The sequence below is a fragment of the Cucurbita moschata genome, unplaced genomic scaffold, assembly GCF_002738365.1.
Source record: "Cucurbita moschata cultivar Rifu unplaced genomic scaffold, Cmos_1.0 Cmo_Scf00019, whole genome shotgun sequence".
Lineage (NCBI taxonomy): Eukaryota > Viridiplantae > Streptophyta > Magnoliopsida > Cucurbitales > Cucurbitaceae > Cucurbita > Cucurbita moschata.
The window spans coordinates 3,201,140-3,224,433 of record NW_019268535.1 but is presented as its reverse complement, the minus strand read 5'-3'; the positions used below and the strand labels follow the sequence as shown (position 1 = coordinate 3,224,433).

General features: G+C 32.8%; 1 protein-coding gene and 1 long non-coding RNA gene across 2 annotated transcripts; both read right to left on the bottom strand.

Annotated features, from left to right (window-relative positions):
- Nucleotides 1–8,421: 8,421 nt before the first annotated feature.
- LOC111457145 (glucan endo-1,3-beta-glucosidase 13-like) lies at nt 8,422–10,959 on the bottom strand. The gene is made up of 4 exons (XM_023099301.1): nt 10,764–10,959; nt 9,701–10,042; nt 8,945–8,975; nt 8,422–8,688 (listed from the first exon to the last, which is right to left on the bottom strand). Exons 1-4 carry the CDS (start codon nt 10,819–10,821, stop codon nt 8,586–8,588), a joined length of 534 nt encoding a protein of 177 aa, XP_022955069.1. The 5' UTR covers nt 10,822–10,959; the 3' UTR covers nt 8,422–8,585.
- A 1,055-nt stretch (nt 10,960–12,014) lies between these two features.
- LOC111457226 lies at nt 12,015–15,387 on the bottom strand. The gene is made up of 3 exons (XR_002712887.1): nt 15,205–15,387; nt 13,358–13,360; nt 12,015–12,028 (listed from the first exon to the last, which is right to left on the bottom strand). It is a non-coding gene; the product is annotated as an uncharacterized LOC111457226 (long non-coding RNA).
- Nucleotides 15,388–23,294: the final 7,907 nt, after the last annotated feature.

Sequence of the window (23,294 nt, the reverse complement as noted above, 5' to 3'; positions counted from 1 at the left end):
GAATTTGATGAGCATGATAAAAAGAAATGTTCTTTTAATGCTAGTGCTATAAATGTTCTCTATTGTGCCCTTAGTAATGATGAATTTAATAGAATATCTATGTGTTCTTCGGCATATGAAATATGGAAAACTCTTGAAGTAACTCATGAGGGAACAAACCAAGTTAAAGAAACAAAAATTAGCATGTTAGTTCATAATTATGAGCTATTTAAAATGGATGATAGTAATGACATTGCAAGTGGAAGTGATGAAGAAGTAGCAAATTTTTGCTTCATGGCTCATAGTGACAAAGAGGATGAACAAGAAGATGAACAAGAAGATGAGGTAACTCTTGAATCTCTTTCTTATCATGAATTATTTAAACTTGTTGATGAGATGACAATTGATTTAGAAAAACTTAGTTCAAAGTATGTTGTGCTTAAAAAGAAATATAAGACTTCAATTATTGAAAATAAGTCTTTACTAAATGAAATTTCTTGCTTAAAAGAGAAGTATCATAATATTGTTAAAATTGATGTACCTTGTGAAAAGCATGTATTTGATTGTGATGAGAAAAATGCATTACTTGATAAAGTCAAGTCTCTTGAGCATGATTGTTGTGAAAAAGATAAATTAATTAAATTGCTCAAAGAAAATGAATCAAATAATTTGCAAGAACTTGGTAGGGCTAAGGAGTCTATTAAAATGTTAACAATAGGTGCTCAAAAATTAGATAAAATACTTGAAGGAGGTAAGTCATATGGTGATAAAAGAGGATTAGGCTATATTGATGAATGTTCTACACCTTCAAGTTCTAAAACAATATTTGTTAAAGCATCCCCTATCTTGTCTAAATCTAGCAATAAATTTGTATCTAAGTATGATAAATCTAGATTTGTGCCTATATGTCATTATTGTGGTGTTGAAGGTCATATTAGACCTAAGTGCTTTAAATTGAAAAATTCTCAAAACATTCCTTTAGGAAGAAAAGTTTCTCAAAATACAAAATTTAACAATGTTTTAGAAAATAATTTTTCGAATAAAAATAGAATACACAAATTTAGTCCAAGAAATAAATTATTGCATAATGTTGTTTGTTTTTCATGTGGTAAGTTTGGACATAAAGATTATTCTTGTTACTTATCTAAATACAATGTCTTTAATATGAATGCAAATATGAAATGGATTCCTAAATTTGTGAACACTAACTTTCTAGGACCCAAACAAGTATGGGTACCAAAATGTCAATTTTGAATATCCTTGTTTTTAGGTTTGTTTGAAAGCCTCCAAGAAAAATAAGTGGTACTTGGATAGTGGCTGCTCAAGACACATGACGGGTAATCCATCCAAGTTTGTGAATCTTTCCAAGAAGGATGGTGGCTTAGTAACCTTTGGTGATAACAAGAAGGGTAAAATAATTGGTAAGGGTACTATAGGTAATGACTCTTGTACTCTCATTGAAAATGTATTGTTAGTTGATGGTTTAAAGCATGACTTACTTAGCATTAGTCAATTATGTGATAAAGGTTTTAGAGTTGTATTTGATAAGAATAATTGCATAATTGAAAATGCTAGTGATAGAAAAGTTTTGTTTGTAGGAAATAGAGATGATAATGTGTATACTATTGATTTGAATGATTGTCCTACAAATGATAAATGTCTTTCGGTTTTGCTTGATAACTCTTGGCTATGGCATAGAAGACTAGGACATGCTAGTATGTACTTGATTTCAAATATTTCAAAAAATTCATTAGTTAGAGGTCTTCCTCAACTTAAATTTGAAAAAGATAAAATTTGTAACGCTTGTCAAATGGGTAAGCAAACTAAGTCTTCTTTCAAATCTAAAAATATGATTTCTACTATTAGACCTCTTCAACTACTCCATATGGACTTATTTGGCCCTTCTAAAATAGCTAGTTATGGAGGAAATTATTATGCTTTTGTTATAGTGGATGATTTTTCAAGATTTACTTGGGTTTTGATGATAAAACATAAGAATGATGGTTTGAAAAGATTTGCTAGTTTTGTAAAAAGAGTTCAAAATGAAAAAGGATTTTTAATTACTAAAATTAGGAGTGACCATGGGGGAGAATTTGATAGTGTTGCCTTTCAAAAATTTTGTGAAGATAATGGTCTTTCTCATGACTTCTCCTCTCCAAGGACTCCTCAACAAAACGGTGTGGTTGAAAGGAAAAATCGTACTTTACAAGAATTTGCTAGATCAATGTTAAATGAGTATGATTTACCTAAATATTTTTGGGCGGAAGCCGTTAATACCGCTTGTTATATTTTAAATAGAGTTTTAATTAGACCTTCATTAAATAAAACTCCTTATGAACTTTGGCATAACAAAATTCCAAATGTTGGGTATTTCAAAGTTTTTGGTTGTAAATGTTTTATTTTGAACAACAAAGAAAAGCTTGGAAAGTTTGATTCAAAAACGGATATTGGTATTTTTCTTGGCTATTCATCTACTAGTAAAGCTTATAGAATTTTCAATAAGAGAACTCTAATTATTGAAGAATCTATGCATGTGGTATTTGATGAATCTTGCAATAATATTTCTAATGAGTCTATTTGTAGTGATGATTTAGAAAGAAATTTTGGAGACTTACTCGTTAGTGACAACGGCAAGGAAATTGTTACGAGTAAAGAAGAGGTGAGCTTAAAGGAAGAAGGTTCTTCATCAATGCCAAAAGAATGGAGGTATGCCTTGTCTCATCCCAAAGACTTGATTCTTGGTGATCTCGAACAAGGTGTGAAAACTCGCTCTTCTATTAATTTATTTAATAATCTTGCTTTTGTTTCTCAAATTGAACCAAAAAGTCTTAAGGATGCCGAAAATGATGAGTTTTGGATTTTAGCCATGCAAGAAGAGCTAAATCAATTTGAAAGGAACAAAGTTTGGGAATTAGTCCCGAGGCCATCTAATACTTCTATTATTGGAACCAAATGGGTTTTTAGAAATAAAATGGATGAAAATGGGAATATCATTAGAAATAAAGCTAGGCTTGTAGCTCAAGGTTATTGTCAAGAGGAAGGCATAGATTATGAAGAAACTTTTGCACCCGTTGCTAGATTAGAAGCTATTAGAATGTTACTTGCTTTTGCTTCTTACAAAAATTTTGTATTATATCAAATGGATGTGAAAAGTGCATTTTTGAATGGTTATATTATGGAGGAAGTTTATGTAGAACAACCTCCCGGATTTGAAAATGTAGAATTTCCTCATCATGTCTATAAGTTGAAAAAGGCTCTTTATGGCTTAAAACAAGCTCCAAGAGCTTGGTATGATAGACTTAGTAATTTTCTTATCGGGAATGATTTTAAAATGGGCAAACTCGACACTACACTCTTTATTAAGATTAAAGAAAAACGATATGCTATTAGTGCAAATATATGTGGATGATATCATATTTGGTTCTACTAATCCTTCTTTATGTGAAGAATTTGCTAAATGTATGCATAGTGAGTTTGAGATGAGTATGATGGGAGAACTTAGTTTCTTTCTTGGACTTCAAATCAAACAACTCAAGGATGGTATCTTCATCAATCAAGAGAAATACACTAAAGATTTGCTCAAAAGATTCAAGTTCAATGGAGGTAAGATTGCAAAAACTCCCATGAGCACATCCACTAAGCTTGACAAGGATGAAAAAGGTAAAAGTGTGGATATTAAAACTTATCGAGGTATGATTGGATCTTTACTTTACTTGACCGCTAGTAGACCCGATATTATGTTTAGTGTGTGTCTTTGTGCTAGATTTCAATCTTCTCCTAAGGAATCTCATTTACATGCGGTTAAGAGAATATTTAAATATTTGCTTGGAACTATTGATTTAGGATTGTGGTATCCTAGAAATGTTGAATTTAAATTGATAGGATATTCTGATGCGGATTTTGCCGGAAGCTTACTTGATCGTAAAAGTACTAGTGGAACTTGTCAATTTCTTGGTAGTTCCTTAGTTTCTTGGTTTAGTAAAAAGCAAAATTCGGTTGCCTTATCTACTACCGAAGCCGAATATATTGCGGTTGCTAGTTGTTGTGCTCAAATTCTTTGGATGAAACAAACTCTTTGTGATTTTGGATTAAAGTTTCATAGTGTGCCTATATTTTGTGATAATACAAGTGCTATTAATTTAACTAAAAATCCTATTCATCATTCTAGAACTAAACATATTGACATTAGACATCATTTTATTAGAGAGCATGTGCAAAATGGACATATTATTCTTGATTTTGTAAACTCTAATAATCAACTAGCCGATATTTTCACCAAGCCATTGAATGAAGAAATTTTTTGCAAAAATAGGCTTGAGCTTGGTATTATTCGTTGTCATATATCTTGAATTTTATAATTTTTGAATGCATGTTTTTAGGGGGAGCCATTACGTCATTCTTAAATGTATTCTCTTTCAATTGTTCATTTTGATGATTACAAAGGGGGAGAAAATTAAGAAAAATATGTTCTAAATTTGTTGTTTTATAATTTATGAATCATTTACTTGGTGTGATGTTTCATAATTTCTTGAGGCATTAATATAGGGGAGAATATGCTCTTGAGTGAAATTTATGATAATATATTAGCATGTATTGGTATTATTACATGGATGGTGTATTACCTTGGTTTTTATGAATTTTTCTTGAAATGGTTTGTCATCATCAAAAAGGGGGAGATTGTTGGCTTTTTGGCCTTGATCTCACTTTAATTAATTTCAATGAATTAATTATTGATGTTTTGATGATAACAAACCTACTTTTAATTATTAACTATTTTCAGTTTTTTGAACTGTCCACAGTATAAGGTCGGGAATAACGATTACAACAACTTTTCAATTACTCAAATCAGAGCTAAAACGAAGAAATTAGAGTCGAGACAACATACCCGACGTGATGATGTGGCAGCAAAATCAAAATGATGGACAAATCAAGATATATCAAAGTATGACATTTATAATATTGGAAGAGTAACAAATGGTGGAGTTTTTCTTATTATTACATTTCTAAATAAAATTATTTTTACAAAATATAAATTTGAATATAACCGTTACTCACATCGAATTTTATTATTACTATATTATATTATTATATTATTATATTTTAAAATTTTGGTGGTTACTCACATAGTTTTTATTATTATTATATTATTATATTTATAATAAATTTTGAATTTCATTTGACCGTTACTCACATAACTTTTTATTATTATTATATTATATTACTATTATATTAAAATTTTGAAATAAATGAATTTAGAAAATTTTCTTACTTATTTACTTTTAATCTCCACCTTCCATTATTCCTAACACAATCCAATGGTCAATATTCAATCCTACATTTTGCCACTTTTCTCCTCTATATAAACTCATCTTCCCCACATTTTAAAATACACAACTTACATACATTCTTCAATCCTCATTTGTTCAAAGTCTCCATTGTTTGTTGCTCTCTCCAAGCTTACAAGTTTATTTCTTTTCATCTTATTCTTGAGAGGGATTATTATTATATTGTGAGGAAATAGTTGTCAGTATCCCAAATTGTAAATCTACTCTTTGAGAGAGTTGTGGTGTGATATTATCAAACTCAAATACTTGTTTCGGTTTGATCCTACGCCGTGGAAAGGATTGAGTTTGCTCTTGAACTCGTAAAAAGAGCGGTGTACCGGTTTGGCTCTGATCCGTGGAAAGAGTCGGAAAAGTTCTTTATTCAAATTCCCAAGAGGCGCTTGGGGAGTGGAGTAGGTCGAGTTTGACCGAACCACTATAAAACTACGGTGTCATTTTCTCTTACTCTTTCCTATTTAATTTCAAGATTATTATTATGATTTATTGCATGTTCTACTTGATTATTGTTTTGACTTGAATTATTTTGTTTTAGTAATTATCATCTTCTACTTATTTGTAAAAAGTTTTATCATTAGAAAAATTAATCAAGTTTAAACACTTTTATCGTTAAAACCCTATTCACCCCCCCTCTAGGGTTGCCATACCGATCCAACATTAACAAGTACGCCCTAATCCATGAGTCATAATCATTTTTTTTGCATGCATAAATCTTTTATAAGTATCTTGTCCCTTGACATTCATAAAAACCTTGATTTCTTACGAAGTGTTTTGACGGGTAGTTTCATACTTTTTCTATTGTTTCACATTCCAAAGTTGTCCCGATCTCCTTAAAATCTTACATACTTACCCTTAATATCATAAATGAGTCTCATATAAATTTACGTAGTATTTTGAGTCTTCTCGAGTCTTGAAAACATCTTAGAATTCTCATAAGGGTATTTTAGTCATTTACCACTATAAATCTTGGTTTAAATCCTCAACTTATTCCAACGACCTTGCAACTTTTTATAATCCATTTAAACCACGACATAAGACTTTTCTTCAAATTTCATGCCATTTAGAGTTTATTTTGGTCATAAGCCAGCCGTACATAATTATATGGGCATTTTAGTCATTTTATATCTATCCTTGGTTTATCATGTTATCATAATCCAATGGTCACCAAATTTCACACATAACCTTATCATGTCATATTGAATCTCCTCCTAAAATTTTATGAGCAACAGAATTCATCTAGTAGGTTTGTGGTAAAGCCGCTTCATTGAAATCAATATTCATGTGACACTACTTTAATTTCAACTTTCTCACTTTCTTCCCGATGACTTGCTTTCTTCCATCAACTAGATCAATAGTTAATATATATATATATATATATATATAGACTAGTTGTCGGCAACCTCGAGCATTCTAATGACTCACCGCAATTCTCGAGCAACCTCCCCCAAGGACACGCCCATTTCCCTCTCACTAAGTCTAACTTCCTCGTTTTGTCCACCAAAACACAAAACACAGAAACACTGAAAACGAGAGGGAGACAAACAGTCGGGAAATCTCGTGACACTGCTGTATATAGTGTAGATGATACCGTGGAAGGGAAGACTAAGGAGCCAAAGAACACCTTGATGCACACGAGTGATTACTACCAAACGGTGTTATAACTTTGCCAGCCAAGAGGATGAATTGATTTCTAGTAGAACTATTTGTGCTCAGGTTAGTACTTTAATCTCTAGTCATCATAGCCTAATTTACTAAAATTATTTATTAGCTAACAATATTTTTAAAGTGAATTAATTAAGATTTGTTGAGTTGATAAAAAGTTGGTTATTAAGGGCTATAATTACTTATGAATATTTATAATCAATTAATTATTTTTTAGATTAATTTTGATTAGTTAATCATTATTAAAATATGTTAATTTTAAAATATAATTAATTGATTCAAATTAAATTTATAATTAATAATAATTAATTAAAATTAATTATACATTCTATTATAATAATTATTTTGTGCATGTTATAAAATTCTCTTTTATTGTTTTATTAATAAATTATCATAATTATATTATATTTATAAAATTATCTCATTTAAAATAATTTAGAACTAATTATTTACTATTAAAAATATTAAATCAAATAACGTTATTAATGAATGAAATTTAAAGTAAAATTTAATTAATTAAAATTATTTGAATAATTCCACTTAATAAAAATAAAATAACTTATAGAAATTAATTTTTTTTTATTTATATAAAATTTGTACATGTAACGACAAATCAGAGCCAGCAGATAGCAGATATTATCTTTTTGGCTTTCCCTCAACTTTCCCTCGACTGTTTATTAGTCGTCTTCTACAGGAAGGTTTCCACACCTTGTAAATGGTGTTTTGTTCTCCTCCCCAACCAATAAGGGACATCACAGTCCACCCCCTTCGGGGCCAGCGTCCTCACTAATACTCGTTTTTTTTCTCCAATCGACGTGAGACTGCCACCAAATCCACCCCCTTTGGGACCCAACGTCCTTACTGGCACACCGCCTCGTGTCTACTCCCCTTTGGAGAACAGCGAGAAGGCTGACACATTATCCGGTGCTGGCTCTGATACCATTTGTAACAACCCCGATCCACCGCTAGCAGATATTGTCCTCTTTGGGCTTCCCTCAACACTTTTAAACGCGTCATTTACTAAAAGTTTTCACACCCTTATAAAAAGTTGTTTTGTTCTCGTCTGGAGCCAATATGATACATCACACCACACATAGTATCTGATTCTCAAAAAAAAATTTATTTTCATTTATTTTAGAAACATTCCAAATAAAAAAGATTTTATATTTATTCAATTTAGTAAATTCAAAAAAAAAAAAAAAAGCTAATTACATAATTAGGATCAATTTCCCTTTCTATTAAAATGTTTTTTTAAAAAATTTTCACTCTTAATTATTTAAGAAATTACGAGAAAAAAATATATTTATAATTAATTTAAAAATATTTTTTATTCTCTAAAAAAAAATCATTTGAAAATAACGACGTAGCCCATGGACGAAGAGAAGAATTGGAAAAAATTATTAAAAATAATAATAATAATAATAATAATAATAAAGTAAATAAGAATAACGTTGAAAAGGGGGAGAGGGCTGCCTAGATTCCTAAACCATCGACAAAGAGAAGAATAAAAGTAACCTAAATTAAAAATTTACATTACAAAATATTGCTAATAAACCCCTCCCTCCTTTCCCTTTGCATTTAAGTCCCTCCCTATTTTTATTATTAAAATAAATATAAATTCATAACCATAAAAATCCCACCAACCAATTTCAGCCACCCATGCCTTCCGTTCTTCTTCCACTTTGAACGTGCTGAGCTCGTTGACCTAAGGGCCATTCAAAAAAAAAAAAAATAATTATTATTTTATATTAAATTGCAAGTTAGTCCTCCTACTTTAAACTTTTTATCCGTTTGGTCCCTACACTTTCAAAATTTCTCGAGTTTAGTTTTTGTGCTTTAAAATTTGTAATAATGGTTTTATAATTAATAAATCGCGAAGAATTTATTAACTAGACATAAATTTAAATTAAGATTTTTTTAGTATTATTATTATTCTTAAATTCTACGTGAAGTTAAAATACCTCGATGCTGAATAGTCACATTTCCCATAACCTGTAAAAACAAAAGGTACGAGAAATATGGTTAGATCTTTTAGGTAACAACCAAGTAGATATTGTTAAATGAATAGACTCTTTACAATGGTATGATATGATATTATCCACTTCGAGCATAAACTCTCGTGACTATGCCTTGGGCTTCCCCAAAAGACCTCGCATTCATTGATTATAAACTCATTATCATTCTTTAAATCATCAGTTATTATTCTCTTTAGACTTTTCCTTTCTATTCATCAAAGTTTTTAAAACAGGAAAAGTTTCCACGTAATAGAATGTTTCGTTCTCTTCTCCAACGGACGTGAGATTTCACAGACACCGAGATATATATATATATATATATATATATATATATATATATATATAGTCAATTTTTTTATACCAACAAAACGAAGATTCAAATTACTCGTTTTTTTCTTACCATAATGACAAATTTCTTCTTAATTCTTCTTATTATACAATTTAGTTAAACATCTCTAGGACAGGAATATTTTGATCTAAGCATTTTCTTTAGATGTATGCAATAAAGAAAAGTGATCGAAAAATGATGATTAAAGGTTAGAACAGAATATTTACCTATGACTGTTGTTACCGAACATTCACATGTATATACCGACTAGTTAAGTAATTAAAACATTTCGACTCGAAATAAAAGAGAATTTTACTTGAAAACACGATCGAAACTAAATTAAAATGGATGGAGAAAAGAGATTAGGATTTTACTTGGATCTCTTTTGGTTAAAGTAGCAGAGCCACCAAAGTTGCAAGCAATATCAGAGTTTCCATTCTGTTGATAATAGCTATTAAACGCATAAGAGGCATGAGAAAACAGGGTATCCGGCTGATAGCAACGCCCTCCCTTTTGGATGGCTCTGCAGTCGGCCTTCCCCAATCCGCACGCCCAGTCCAACGCGTTTTGTAGATCGATCTGGGACACTCCTGGCTTAGCCACGCACCATGAAGTTCCGTCCAAGAACGTTGTGTTCCCTTCCGGCGGCGACCATGTTGTCATTGGCATTGACGCCTCTGCCTTCTCCACCGCCACCGCCGTCGCCATTGCTTCCCCTGTTTTTAAGGAAGTAGTGAATAAGAACCAAGATTTGCGAGAATGTTAGGGGGAAATAGAGGTATTTTGATGAAGACACGTGCTGGGTTTTCTCTTGATTTGAGAATGAGATGAAGATAAAAACATACCCAGATGGAAAATGGGAGTGTTTGAAGCAAAAATGGCATGAAAATGGAGTTTTTAGGGAGAAAAAAAAAACATACCCAGATGGGAAATAAGAGTGTTTGAAGCAAAAATGGCATAAAAATTGAGTTTTCAGTGAGAAAAAAACATACCCAGATAGAAAATGAGAGATTTTGAAGCAAAAATGGCATAAAAATGGAGTTTTTAGAGAGAAAAAAACATACCCAGATGGAAAACGAGGGCATTTGAAGCAAAAATGACACAAAAATGGAGTTTTTATGAGAAAACAAACATACCCAGATAGAAAACAAGAGCATTTGAAGCAAAAATGACACAAAAATGGAGTTTTTATGAGAAAACAAACATACCCAGATAGAAAACAAGAGCATTTGAAGCAAAAATGACACAAAAATGGAGTTTTTATGAGAAAACAAACATACCCAGATAGAAAACAAGAGCATTTGAAGCAAAAACGACACAAAAATGGAGTTTCTAGTGAGAAAAAAAAAAAAAAAAAAACACAACCAGATAGAAAACAAGAACACATGAAGCAAAAACGACATAAAAATGTCGTTTTCAGAGCAAAAAAAAACATACCCATAAGGAAAGATTGCAGCAGAAAAAGGGCGACCAAACCCCAAATTTGTGTACTCATTTTGATTGTATTGAATGAAAGAGGTGAAGAAGAAGGAAGAACAAGAAGGGAATATAAATGAATGAAAGAGTTTAGTTTTGTTTATGGGCGAAGAAGAATCATTAGTTTCTTCAAAGAAAATTATGTTCTTTTGCTTTTGAATTTCTTTTGAATAATAGAGAATGGGATTTAACGTTTATGCAGAATGTACGTTTTGGTGCAGAAGCCAAGCACCCACTTTTTGACACAACCACAACGCTGGATTCTATCAACCTTTCACTTCACCTTTTTTCAGAAGCTGCCTTCTTATTATTTGAACCACAACCAAACTTTGGCTATGGTTTTGGATTTAATGCTCTAATAACACATTTAATATGACATTGAATTCAAATGTGTAATTGATTTTTGTTGCATACCATGAAATCGTTATCGCGTGACCGTCTCTTGATAATGGTTGGATGTAAATTGAAAATTTTATGGCGTGTAATTATCTTTGAATGTAAAGGTTAAGTCTTTTTTATGAATTTTTTTTTCTTATATATCGGTATACGATTAAAATTTTAATTTGAATATAGATGGTCATCTTTGTATCTCAACTTAGATAATAACTGTGAGATCCCACATCGGTTGGAGAGGAGACACTGGACGGTGTGGCAGCGAGGACACTGAGCCTTGAAGGGGGGTGGATATTGGACGGTGTGCTAGCGAGGACGCTGAGCCACGAAGTGGATGGACAATGGATGATGTGCTAACGAAGACGCTAAGCCCTAAATGAGGGTGGATTGTGAGATCCCACATTGGTTGGAGAGAGGAACGAGTGCTAGCGAGGACGTTGGGCCACGAAGGGGGTGGATTGTGAGATCCCACGTCGGTTGGAGAGAGAAACGAAGCATTCTTTACAAGTGTATGAAAACATTTCTCTAACAGACACGTTTAAAAACCTAAAGGAGAAATTTGAAATGGAAGGCCGAAAGAGACTATTTACTAAGGATGGGGTGAGCTAGTAAGAATCTAGTGCGATAAGGTCTAGGAAGAGCTTACCTTTTTCAAGTTACAAGTTACAGAAGAGTATTCATATGCCTCTTAAAATTTTTGTTGACTTCTTTTCAGATGAGATGAAAAGAAGATCGAATTAGGATGAACCATGATCACACCGACTAGGGCTCGTTGAGCATATTCCTCATATGAGACCGATTGAAGAATTTGGGTTTCGACCCAAGTTTCCCTTCTCTCTCCTCGGTCTTATTTGGCCCTTGATTTTTATGGTATTTTGTGTTTGTCCTTAAATCATAAGGATGTCCCTAGTTTATCCCTAAAATTCCAACCAGCCATCACACCGATTATTATAGTCTTGATGTAACATAAGATTCTCCTATAAATTTGTAAACTTATCACTTTTTTGGATAAAATATTAGGACCCGAAGGTAATTTTTAGATTATTTTTACCATTGACATCACACTTGAGATGAATTATTCTGATTTTTCTTGGACGGTAAGATTCTTTATCCAATTCATGAACTTATCACTTTCCTCGAGAAAACTTCAGGGCTCTAAGGTAGTCCATCGATTGTCCCTATTAACTGTCATCGAACTCTAGATGGATTATTTTAGTCTTCTTGAGGTGTAATATTCTCCTATAGATTCGTGAACTTTGGGTCGAAGTTCGTTTGATCCATATATGTAATATTCTCCTATGGATTATTTTACTTTTTTTTTTTAAATTCTTTTATATTTAATAAACATTTTAGAGAGAAAAATGAAGAGGCTAAGATTCGAACCTGGTTTTATGCAGCCCAGTACCTTTCCATTTTAATGGATCAAACTTTGGGCCTAAATTTGAGATCTTTGGGCCTTTGATACTCAGGCCCATCAAATATCCAAAAATGACAGAAAAACACAGAAAAAAACATCATTATACCATCCTTAAACCTTACACTTTGTCTCAAAAAAAAATGTCGTTTTTCAAAAAATCTCAAAAATATTTTTATAATTAGTTTTAGATGAAACCGTTAATTTATTTCAAAAATACCCTTAAAATCCTGTATTATACATATCCATACGATTGAGTCCTTGCGTTTCCAAAATAGTGTAAAAAGAGGTGCTTCCAATCATTACTATTTGACTTGAACCTGTTCTAAAAAAGTCGAGGCATTTCAAATTGTGTGTTGACACGGACAAAGTCAAGGGAAACCTCTAAAATGATTTCAATATTAGACCCAGTTCCGAATCGAATCTCTTTAAAAAGAAGATAACTCTAAAAAAAAGTTTCATTAATATCTTTAATTTTTTTTAAAATTAAAAAATAATTTTACGTTAAAATATCTCCCCATTTTTTAAAGTAGCATTAAAACTCTTTACCTTTCGAAAAAAATTCAAAAAAAAAAAAAATTCATGGTTAATATTTTGACAAAAACAGTCTATCAACGTCTCATAGATTATTTCCGTAATTTTTTTAATTTTTAATAAATTTTCTTTTAGGATCTCTTTATAAAATTTGATGGGCCTAAGTCCAAAATGGGCCCATCAATTTTTTTTAATGCATGATACAAGGTTTCACCAACTAATAAATAAATATACCTAAAAGGAATTAAATAAATATTATTAATGCAATTTTAATATTTATTTATACAATATTTTTTTTTAAGTGACAATGACATTTTATCATGCAATTAAATAATTAAATAAGAGATGCTACATATTGTTTCGTGAATCAAATGAAAATGATAAAGGTCGAAGGAATTTTTCTTTATATTTCTGTCACCAATATTGCGAACACAATAAAACATTAGCATTTTTCTTTGTCAAATTGACGAAAATAGTTGATTGTGAACTTAAATCAACAATATTTTTATTTTAGATTATGCTTTAATTATCATGAAATCAAATTATATTTTTAAATATATATAAAAAATAATATTAATAAAATAAAATAATGGGAATCATTTGAGGGATAGGGCTACTTGTCTCTCACCAAAAGGTCAATGTGGCTAAGTTAATAAATTGGGCTCAATTATATATATATATATATATACCACTTGTCACAATCGCACTCTTGATGGCAATGGACTTGCAATTGTGCGGTACTCATTTTTCAACGACAATTCATTCTTACGTCGCCTACGGCCAAGCGACGTATGCTCGAGCCTCTGACCTCGATTTAAGAGAAGATTTTAGAAATTGAAGGCAGAGAGAGAATTTCGAAAGAGAGATGTTTGAAAGAGACGTTATATAAGCAAGCAAGAGAGTCACAACAACGGCTACGACATATAACCTTGAGTAGGGATATATATATATACACACACACATGTAACCTTGGGTAGGGATATATATATATCATTATATTTAGTTTTGGATTAAAAAATATTATTCAATTTTAAATTTTTTTATTAATACCTTTAAAAATGTTAAAAAATTATAAAATATTCTTACCATTGGTACGTCTTTAGAAAATATACATGAAATTTTAAGAGTGGTATTAATATAAAAAAAAAAAAAAAATCTTACTATTAATATATGATCGAAAACTGTTTATCTACACCTTATAAATCATGTACGAGCCTTTTAAATTTTTTTTCTAAACATTTAAAGGTACTCATTTTTGTTTCGAAAGTTTATGAATATTTTTCTAAACGTGGTATGGTACGAACCATAAGAGTATTTTTTAAACTTTTTATAAATATTTATTATTCGAAAAGAAGAAAAATAGGTATGAAACCAACAAAATAATAACATCCAAGTTTGAATATAAATGTGAAAATCCCTTTGTATTTGTCAAACATTATATGAACTTTGGTTTTGATGCCTAAATTTTTTATGGGTTTTGAATTTGTGGTTCATTTTCTTCTTCAAGTTCCAATGAAAGTTAATCCATGTGGGTGTAATCTTTAAGTATTACTTATGTTAATTATATAGTTAGTCAACTCTAATTAATTATCTTGAATAATTAAATATCTCGGGAAGCATACGACGTTTGAGTAAAAGAGGAGTATACGAATGAATTTAAATTATATCTGAATGAGAATGATCTTAAGTTTATGATAGTTATAAAATATTTAAAAGAATTGATAGTTACTACCGATACTAATAAGGTATATGTTCTTTTATGATAACTCAGTTTAACAGTCCAAGCCCACCGCTATATTGTCCGCTTTGGTTTCTTATGTATCATTGTCAGCCTCACGGTTTTAAAACGGTGTACTAGAGAGAGGTTTCCATATCCTTATAAGGAATGCTTCGTTTCTTTCTCTAACCGATGTGAGATCTTACAATCCATCCCTTTTGCGGACCCAGCGCCTTACTCGCACACTGTCTAGTATCTGGCTCTAATACCATTTGTAACAGCTCAAGCCCATCGCTAGTAGATATTTTCCGCTTTGGTCCGTTACATATCGTCTTTAGCCTCACGTTTTTAAAACGTGTCTACTAAGGAGAAAGTTCCTACACCCTTATGAGGAATGTTTCGTTCCCTTCTCTAATCGATGTGGGATCTTACAATCCACCCTCTTGAGGACCTAGCATCCTTGCTAGCACATTGCCTAGTATCTGACTCTAATACCATTTGCAACAACCCAAATCCATTGCTAGTATATATTATTCACTTTGGTTCGTTACGTATCGTCAAGAGTCTCATGGTTTTAAAACGTGTTTACTAAGAAGTTTCCACAACCTTATAAGGAATGCTTCATTCCTCTCTCCAACCGATGTGAGATCTTATACTCAACCATAGGAGCTCGAAAGTTAAGTGTAGAATAATCTTGAGAATTTTTCAGAGAAACATATGAGTGAGGACAAAACATGATAAAATGATCTGTGTGGAAGTTAGTTCAAGACAAGTAGGTAACACAATCAAGTCATAGGAGTGTGTGAGTCAGAACAAAATAGTCCTTTGACATCTCTTTGTCTACAAAGAATTCTCGATGCTAAAACACAAAGACAAAAACCTGATCTTTTTATAGGAAAAAGAGCGGATTTGCAGGATCCTAAATGAATTGGCTTATTCGAAAAAAGTCTTGTTCGTTGGAAGATCTATCTCGTATCTGGTACTGCACGGCTCCACTCTGCAAGAACTCTGAATCATTCTCCTCATTAGAAATGATCCGGTAGCCGAGAAATGACCTAACCCAATAGGGAAATCCCAATTCATTAGGTCTTTCGATACAATCAAATAGAAAGCCCCAAGGACGCTAGAGCAAGGACGAATGTAAAAGTAGTTAAACACAACTACATAACATGAAAATGTCGGAACTATCAAGTATCAAATTTCAAATTCAGTTCAACATCAAGAACTGAAATTCCGGGTCGAAACCTTACGATTAATTAATTATATTATATATATATATATATAAAGGTATTTAAAGCATAACTTGGAGCGGACACAAAGACAAGCAATGTGAAGAGCTTTGGGGACACAAGGCATATGCTATATTTTTCATGGTACCAAGAAAAACAACTCAGATTCCTTCCCTTCCAATAAATAAATAAATAAATATAATCACAAATTTTAAAAAATTAATCATTTAAATAGAAAAATTGTTGTATTTTTAAAATTTAATTATTAAAATAACCTAATAATATATAATATTTACAACAAAACTTATGGTTTATTATTTTTAAATAAAAGAAATTAATTTAAAAATTTATTGAAAAATAAAAATAAAGGTTTTATTATGATGTCACCAAAATATATTTATAAAATAATAAGAGTTGGGTAGGGATTTAATATTCAAAGTTGGATGACATGATTTTCAACTACAAAACTATATAATAGTAAATATAATATAAGGTTTTAAATGTATAAATGTGACAAATTCTGCCTAGGTGTCTGCCTATCAAAACACCGGGAATATTGGCTCAATTTGACAAAAGCTCTACAAAACCTTTAATTAATTAATTAATTAATTAATTATGTTGTTCCCTTGATTATATAGTACGTAGACATTGGCATTTCCAAGGTTTCTAGAGATGGCATTTTTAGGCTATTTTCTAAATTTTTTTTTATTAAATAAATAAAACATGCCTTCCTCTCAGTGATATATATTATTAATTGATGATATAATGAGTTTGGAAATTATTTTAATTAATGGTTGTTTTTTAACCTCTAAGAAAGTAGATTTTGAATCTTGGGTATAGATCGTTATAAATGATATAAAGCGGTAACTCTCCCAATAAGATGTGGTTCAAGGACGGACCAAGGTAGAAACTGGTGGACATGTGACACCCGAAAAATGACTTGTGTTAATCCCTGTCGGGGCCCGCTCGTTCTTACTAGCACACCGCCTCGTGTCTACCCCCTTCGATGAATAGCGAGAAGACACCCTTATAAAGGGTGTTTTGTTCTCCTCCCCAACCAATGTGGGACATCACAATCCACCCCCCCCCTTCGGGGCCCAATGTCCTTACTAGCACACCGCCTCGTGTCTACCCCCTTCGATGAATAGCGAGAAGATACCCTTATAAAGGCTGGTTTGTTCTCCTCTCCAACCAATGTGGGACATCACAATCCACTTATAAAGGGTGGTTTGTTCTCCTCTCCAACCAATGTGGGACATCACAATCCACCCCCCTTCGGGGCCTAACGTCCTTACTGACACACCGCCTCGTGTCTACCCCCCTTCGGCGAACAGCGAGAAGGATGGCATATCGTTCGGTGTTTGGCTCTGATACCATTTGTAACAGCCCAGATCTACCGCTAGTAGATATTGTATTTTTTGGGCTTTCCATTTCGGGCTTCCCCGCAAGAGAAGGTTTCCACACCCTTATAAAGAGTGTTTTGTTCTCCTCTCTAATCAATGTGGGACATCACAGCGAGTATAGTCTACACTCTAAGAAGTGAGGAGTTAATTTAGATTTTGAATATATTAATGATGTTTTTATGGGATTTAGATGACCAATAATTGTTGTCATTTTGTATCATTGTACACATACCAAAGAAAATGGCAACAATAGTAACAAAATTTGTTGTGGTTTGTGCTTAATTACCCTAAGTTTGAGGGTTCATAAAGCTTTTGGTCCTACTTAGATGATATGTTCTTTGAAAATTCTTGTCTATACCTCACCCTATCATATTTTGTTTGCTTTCTAGTTTTTGAAACTAACGCTATCCATTGAAAAAATTGATCAAAAGAATTAAAATATTGACCTTTGCATTATTGGCTTTTGAATGGTCAAATTATATCAAGCTAGCTCTAGAATTTCACTTTTTGATTAATATAATGGTGAGATCTACATCGATTGGGGAGGAGAACGAAACATTTTTTATAAGGGTGTGGGAACCTCTCTCTAGCAGACGCGTTTTAAAAATCTCGAGGGGAAGCTCGAAAGAGAAAGCACAAAATGGTAATATTTACTAGCGGTGGGCTTGGACCGTTACAAATAGTATCAAAGCCAAACATTGGGCGATGTACTATCGAGGAGGTTGAGCCCCAAAAGGGATGGATCATGAGATCCCACATCGGTTGGGGAGGAGAACGAAACATTCTTTATAAGGGTGTGGAAACCTCTCTCTAGCAAACGCGTTTTAAAAACCTCGAGGGAAAGCTCGAAAAAACAAGCAAAAAAGTCCAATATTTGCTAGTGGTGGGCTTGAACTCTTACAAATGGTATCAAAGTCAAACATTGGGCGATGTGCCAACGAGGAGGCTGAGCCCCGAAGGGGGGGTAGACACGAGGTAGTGTGCCAACAAGAACGCTGGGCCCCAAAGGGGGTGGATTGTGAGATCTCACATCGGTTGGGGAGGAGAACAAAACATTCTTTATAAGGGTGTGGAAACCTCTCCCTAGCAGCTGCACTTTAAAAATCTTGAGGGGAATCTCGAAAGGAAAAACCCAAAGAGAACAATATCTGCTAACGGTGAGCTAGGGTTGTTACAATAATTGAAAGACAATATTATTGAATTGTTTAGATTATCCGACTTCACAACACGAACCCACCACCACTAAGAACGTTAACGATCATATCATGACAACTAAGCTAACCACTGTTCTTGAACATTAGCACGGTGAGATGTGCTTCAACTTCAAACAAACATAGCAACATGCACGTAAAGCCTTGTAACTCTCATGCATCCGTCTCAACTCAATAGGGACTTTTTTTTAACCACATATGACATTATCATACATCTACTTAAAGAAACTTTCAATCAATAACGTGGGCCACGAAAAAGACTCGACCTAATTAGCCACGTATAGCCTAATTCTCTAACTTACAATACTACATTAGGTTTAGATGATAAGGAGACATGATGCAGGAAACGTCTATTCCTCCTTGCTAGAAACAAAGTACACGACTATAACTTTATGTTCTTGCTATTTACCGTAACTTTACAAAATCAAGTACGACGCTTGTATCAAACACATTTATGGCATTACCTAAAGTTGGTCTTGGACAATATTTCTTTATCATACAATTCAATGGAAGGTACAGAATGGGCATTTGCTTGATGAATATAAACCAAACAAGACCATCAAATAAGGTTAGGTTTAATGAGTTAACCATAGTAGGGAGTTAAGTTAGCCAAGGGCACGTAGGTAAATAGTGAAAGTTTGGTTTTGACTTATTGTTCCATAAAGAAGAATAAAAGAAAAAAAAAAGTGGGCCCATTAAGCTTCCTGACATGTCATGTAAGTACTGTTGTGTTTGGCCACGCCGGTCTCTTGATAAACCATAATTTCTCATACGAAATGGTCACGTTATCTACTTCTTGCTTCTTAAGAGTAAGGATTGTCACTACAAACAAAACATGTTTAATTACGAAGTTTTTATGATTAAGTCATCGAAAAAAAAAAAGATGCACCTTGTTGGTATAACTAATAACTTTCTCGAATGTGGTCTTAGTTCATTCATGTATTTCTTGTTTACTCGAGTATCATAAAAGCACAAATTTAACTATTCTCACAATCCACCCCCCTTTGGGGCCCAGCGTCTTGCTGGCACTCGTTCCTTTCTCCAATCGATGTGGGATCCCCACCAAATCCACCTCCCTTCGGGGCCTAGTGTCCTTATTTGCATACCGCCACGTATCTTCCCCCTTCGAGGAACAATCTCCTTCCTCGTTGGCACTCATTCCTTTCTCCAATCGATGTGAGACCCCCACCAAATCCACCCCCGTTGGGGGCCAACATCCTTACTGGCACACCGCCTTTGAGGAACAATCGTCCTTCCTTGTTGGCACAGAGTCTAGTGTCTATCTTTGATACCATTTGTAACGGCCCAGATCCACCGCAAGTAGATATGGTCCTTTTTGGGCTTTCTCTTCCCCATCATGACTTTAAAACGCATCTACTAGATAGAGTTTTCCACACCTTTATAAAGGGTGTTTCGTTCTCTTCCCCAACCAATATGGGATTCTCTCGATAAAAATCTATTAAATTTCATCCACTCGAATAGATGTTATCGAAATCTTTTTGTCGAAATAAATGTATGGTATAAAGTTAAGCATGGTGAGAACCATTGGTTATGTATGAAGAAAGAGGAAAGGTATTATTCTCTGTCTCTCTTCCAAGATATTTTGGTCCACAAATTAGGGTTTTTTCTCAACATATTACTTTTTCCCTTTTTTTCTCTTTTAAAAAATTAAATATTAAATGAAAACATGATATCATATTTATTGCGTCACATTTTAAAATTTACAAAAAACCCACAAAATCCATATTGAATATTATATTGTTTTTATTATAATATATGTATATATATTTTGTCAATTTCATAATTTTTTAAAAGGAATTAATGGGACTTTTAGTTATTGGGGAACAAAATCTATCTATTTTGTGGAATCAGATGCTAATTAAATTATAATTTTTACAAAAAATATGTTTATCAAAATGTACAATTTAATTACTTGAAAAAAAAAAGGGAATTCAACTAATTTTGTTCTTTTTTATTGCTTTTTTTTTTTTCCCTTTGCCAATTGAACCCATAAATTTCGATTGTGAGAGTCCGACATTAGTTCGAGAGGAGCACCAAACACCCACCTTTCCCTAACAGACGCGTTTTAAAGCCTTGAGAGGAAGCCCGAAAGAAAAAGTTCAAAGAAGACAATATCTGCTAGTAGTGGGCTAGACACCGGACTATGTGCCAGCGAGGAGGCTCTCCCCCAAAAAGGAGTAGACACAGGACGGTGTGCCAGTAAGAACGCTGGCCCGAAAAAGGGGTGGATTTGGCGGGGGTCCTAGTTGGGGAGGAGAACGAAACACCCTTTATAAGGGTACCCTTGAGGGGAAGCCCGAAAATAAACGTGGTAAAGCATATTGAACATGGTTGAGTTATGATTGTTTGGGTTGAAAGAATTTACCACTCGAAACAATTGAGTTGAGCCTACAAAAATTTTCTAACACAATTGAACTCAACCCACGAACATCTTTAGCTCTTTCATTGTATAATTGGTAAAGTTAGACAAAGAGAACAAAATCAAGTTAAAAAGAAAAAAAATCGTAAGTGAAATTAATAGGAAAAAGCCAAATGTATAATAAATCCAGGATAACACAAAAGGACCGAGTCATGAGAAGCCAGCAAAGCTCACCGAGCACCCAAATGTTTTGAAGTGACTTCCTTCTTCTTTCTCTTTGTAATTAGAGATGTCAACGGGGCGTGTTAGGGAAGAGGAGCCTTTCTGGTCTCCATCACCTCCACCTATGTCATTCTCTATCCACGCAAAATCTTCAATTTATTTTTACACGGATCAGGGCAGGGAATCCATGCAGGGAATTGGTGGGGACGGAAATTTCTCTCAATTAAGTTATATTATTAGGAATTAGAATTGAACCACTGTAAATTATTATTTATCGATAAAATCATTCGGCCTACTTAATAACATAATTTCTAAATCTAAGACTAATCCAAATGACAAAAACATTTGCTATTACACAAATTAAACAAATGAAAGCAAGACATTAAACTCATTTTTTGAAATGGAGCGGAGATGGAGAAAATCGAGGTATAGGGCAGGGACAGAAGTGTGTCGAAGAATTGGGTGGAGAAAGGGACGGAGAATATAATTCCTGTCCCTGACCCCATTTATCTAACAGATTGAATTCTCTCCTCATTCTCTCCTATATTTCTCGTTCAAACGAAAAATCTTCGTCTCATGGGACCCGCTCGATAAGTAATTAGACATCTCTATTTGTAATACACATAAATTTTTAGATCTAAGTTGATTCAGCAAATAGTTACCTTAAAACTTGATTAGTGACACTATTCACTACAAGAAATAATGAATATGATAGCATACAAAAAATGCTATCGTAGACTTTTTATAGCATTTTTCGTACGTCGTGTGAGAGCCCATGTTATTAAAATCACTCTCATTTGGATGTTGTTTCGATTCATTCAAGTACCTTTCATTTACTCGAGTGTTAGGTTGAATGACACTGTGACCTATATGGGTCACGACCTTATGTATTTATAGAGGTGTATAATGAGAATTACACTGTAACAAACCAGTAAATCATAAATTCTCCTTGATTCATGGTAAGAAACAAGTAAAACAGTAGATTATCTTACTATGTATCGATATGATCTATTCTACGTTTAACACCTCTCATTTACTCGAGTGTCGGGCTAAACCCAAATAAATTATTTTTTCAATTTTACATAGAAACCGACCCGACCTAATGATACATTGACATATAAGAAAAACGAAAATAATATATCTAATTAATCCATTATTAAACCTACAAAATTTATACCATCAAATTTAAAAAGGAAAAAAAATGAAAAAAATGAAAACACTTCACCTACCAATCTTGTCCATGTTACTTAGTTGGGATACACTTAATTAGGGTGTTGAGATCCAAATTTTATTAATTCCACTTTTGCCCCTACAACAAGCTTATGCATGTTTCTTATGTCCCTACTTATGTTTAATCAAAATTTTAATTTTAATTTAGTCACATGCATAATAATGTTTTCAAACCCTAGGAGGCCTTCTTAATTAAGTATGTTTTTAGTCCTAATCCATCTTAATCAATCGTTTAATTAAATTTGATTTAAGAACTCGAACCTGTTGAATCGATGATCGTAAATAATGAAATAAATTATTTTATTGAGAAGTTGAGAAAACTTTAAATGGGAGGGTATTTTTGTAATTTTAGCATTTGTTTTCAATTTTTGCAGGGGTGTACATTCATCCCGACAACACGGACCAACCCAACCCAAACTATAAGAAACATTATTTTATTGAGAAGTTGAGAAAACTTTAAATTGGAGGGTATTTTTGTAATTTTAGCATTTGTTTTCAATTTTATTTCAGAGATGTACATTCATCCCGACAACCAGAACTATAAGAAACAAATTATTTTATTGGGAAGTTGAGAAAACTTTAAATTGGAGGGTATTTTTGTAATTTTAGCATTTGTTTTCAATTTTTTTCAGGGGTGTACATTCATCCCGACAACCCGGACCAACCCAACCCGAACTATAAGGTTGGGTCGGGTTCATTTTTATGTTATTGAGAAGTTGAGAAATCTTTAAATTGGAGGGTATTTTTGTAATTTTAGCA

What these genes read in the sequence shown, in the direction of transcription:
- LOC111457145 (XM_023099301.1), bottom strand. Translation starts at nt 10,821, where the DNA reads ATGAGTACACAAATTTGGGGTTTGGTCGCCCTTTTTCTGCTGCAATCT. An exon ending in GCTGCAATCTTTCCTTATGG is followed by an intron (nt 10,043 to 10,763) that starts GTATGTTTTTTT and finishes CCTTAAAAACAG; the next exon opens with GGGAAGCAATGGCGACGGCG. An exon ending in TGTGACTATTCAGCATCGAG is followed by an intron (nt 8,689 to 8,944) that starts GTATTTTAACTT and finishes AATGGCCCTTAG; the next exon opens with GTCAACGAGCTCAGCACGTT.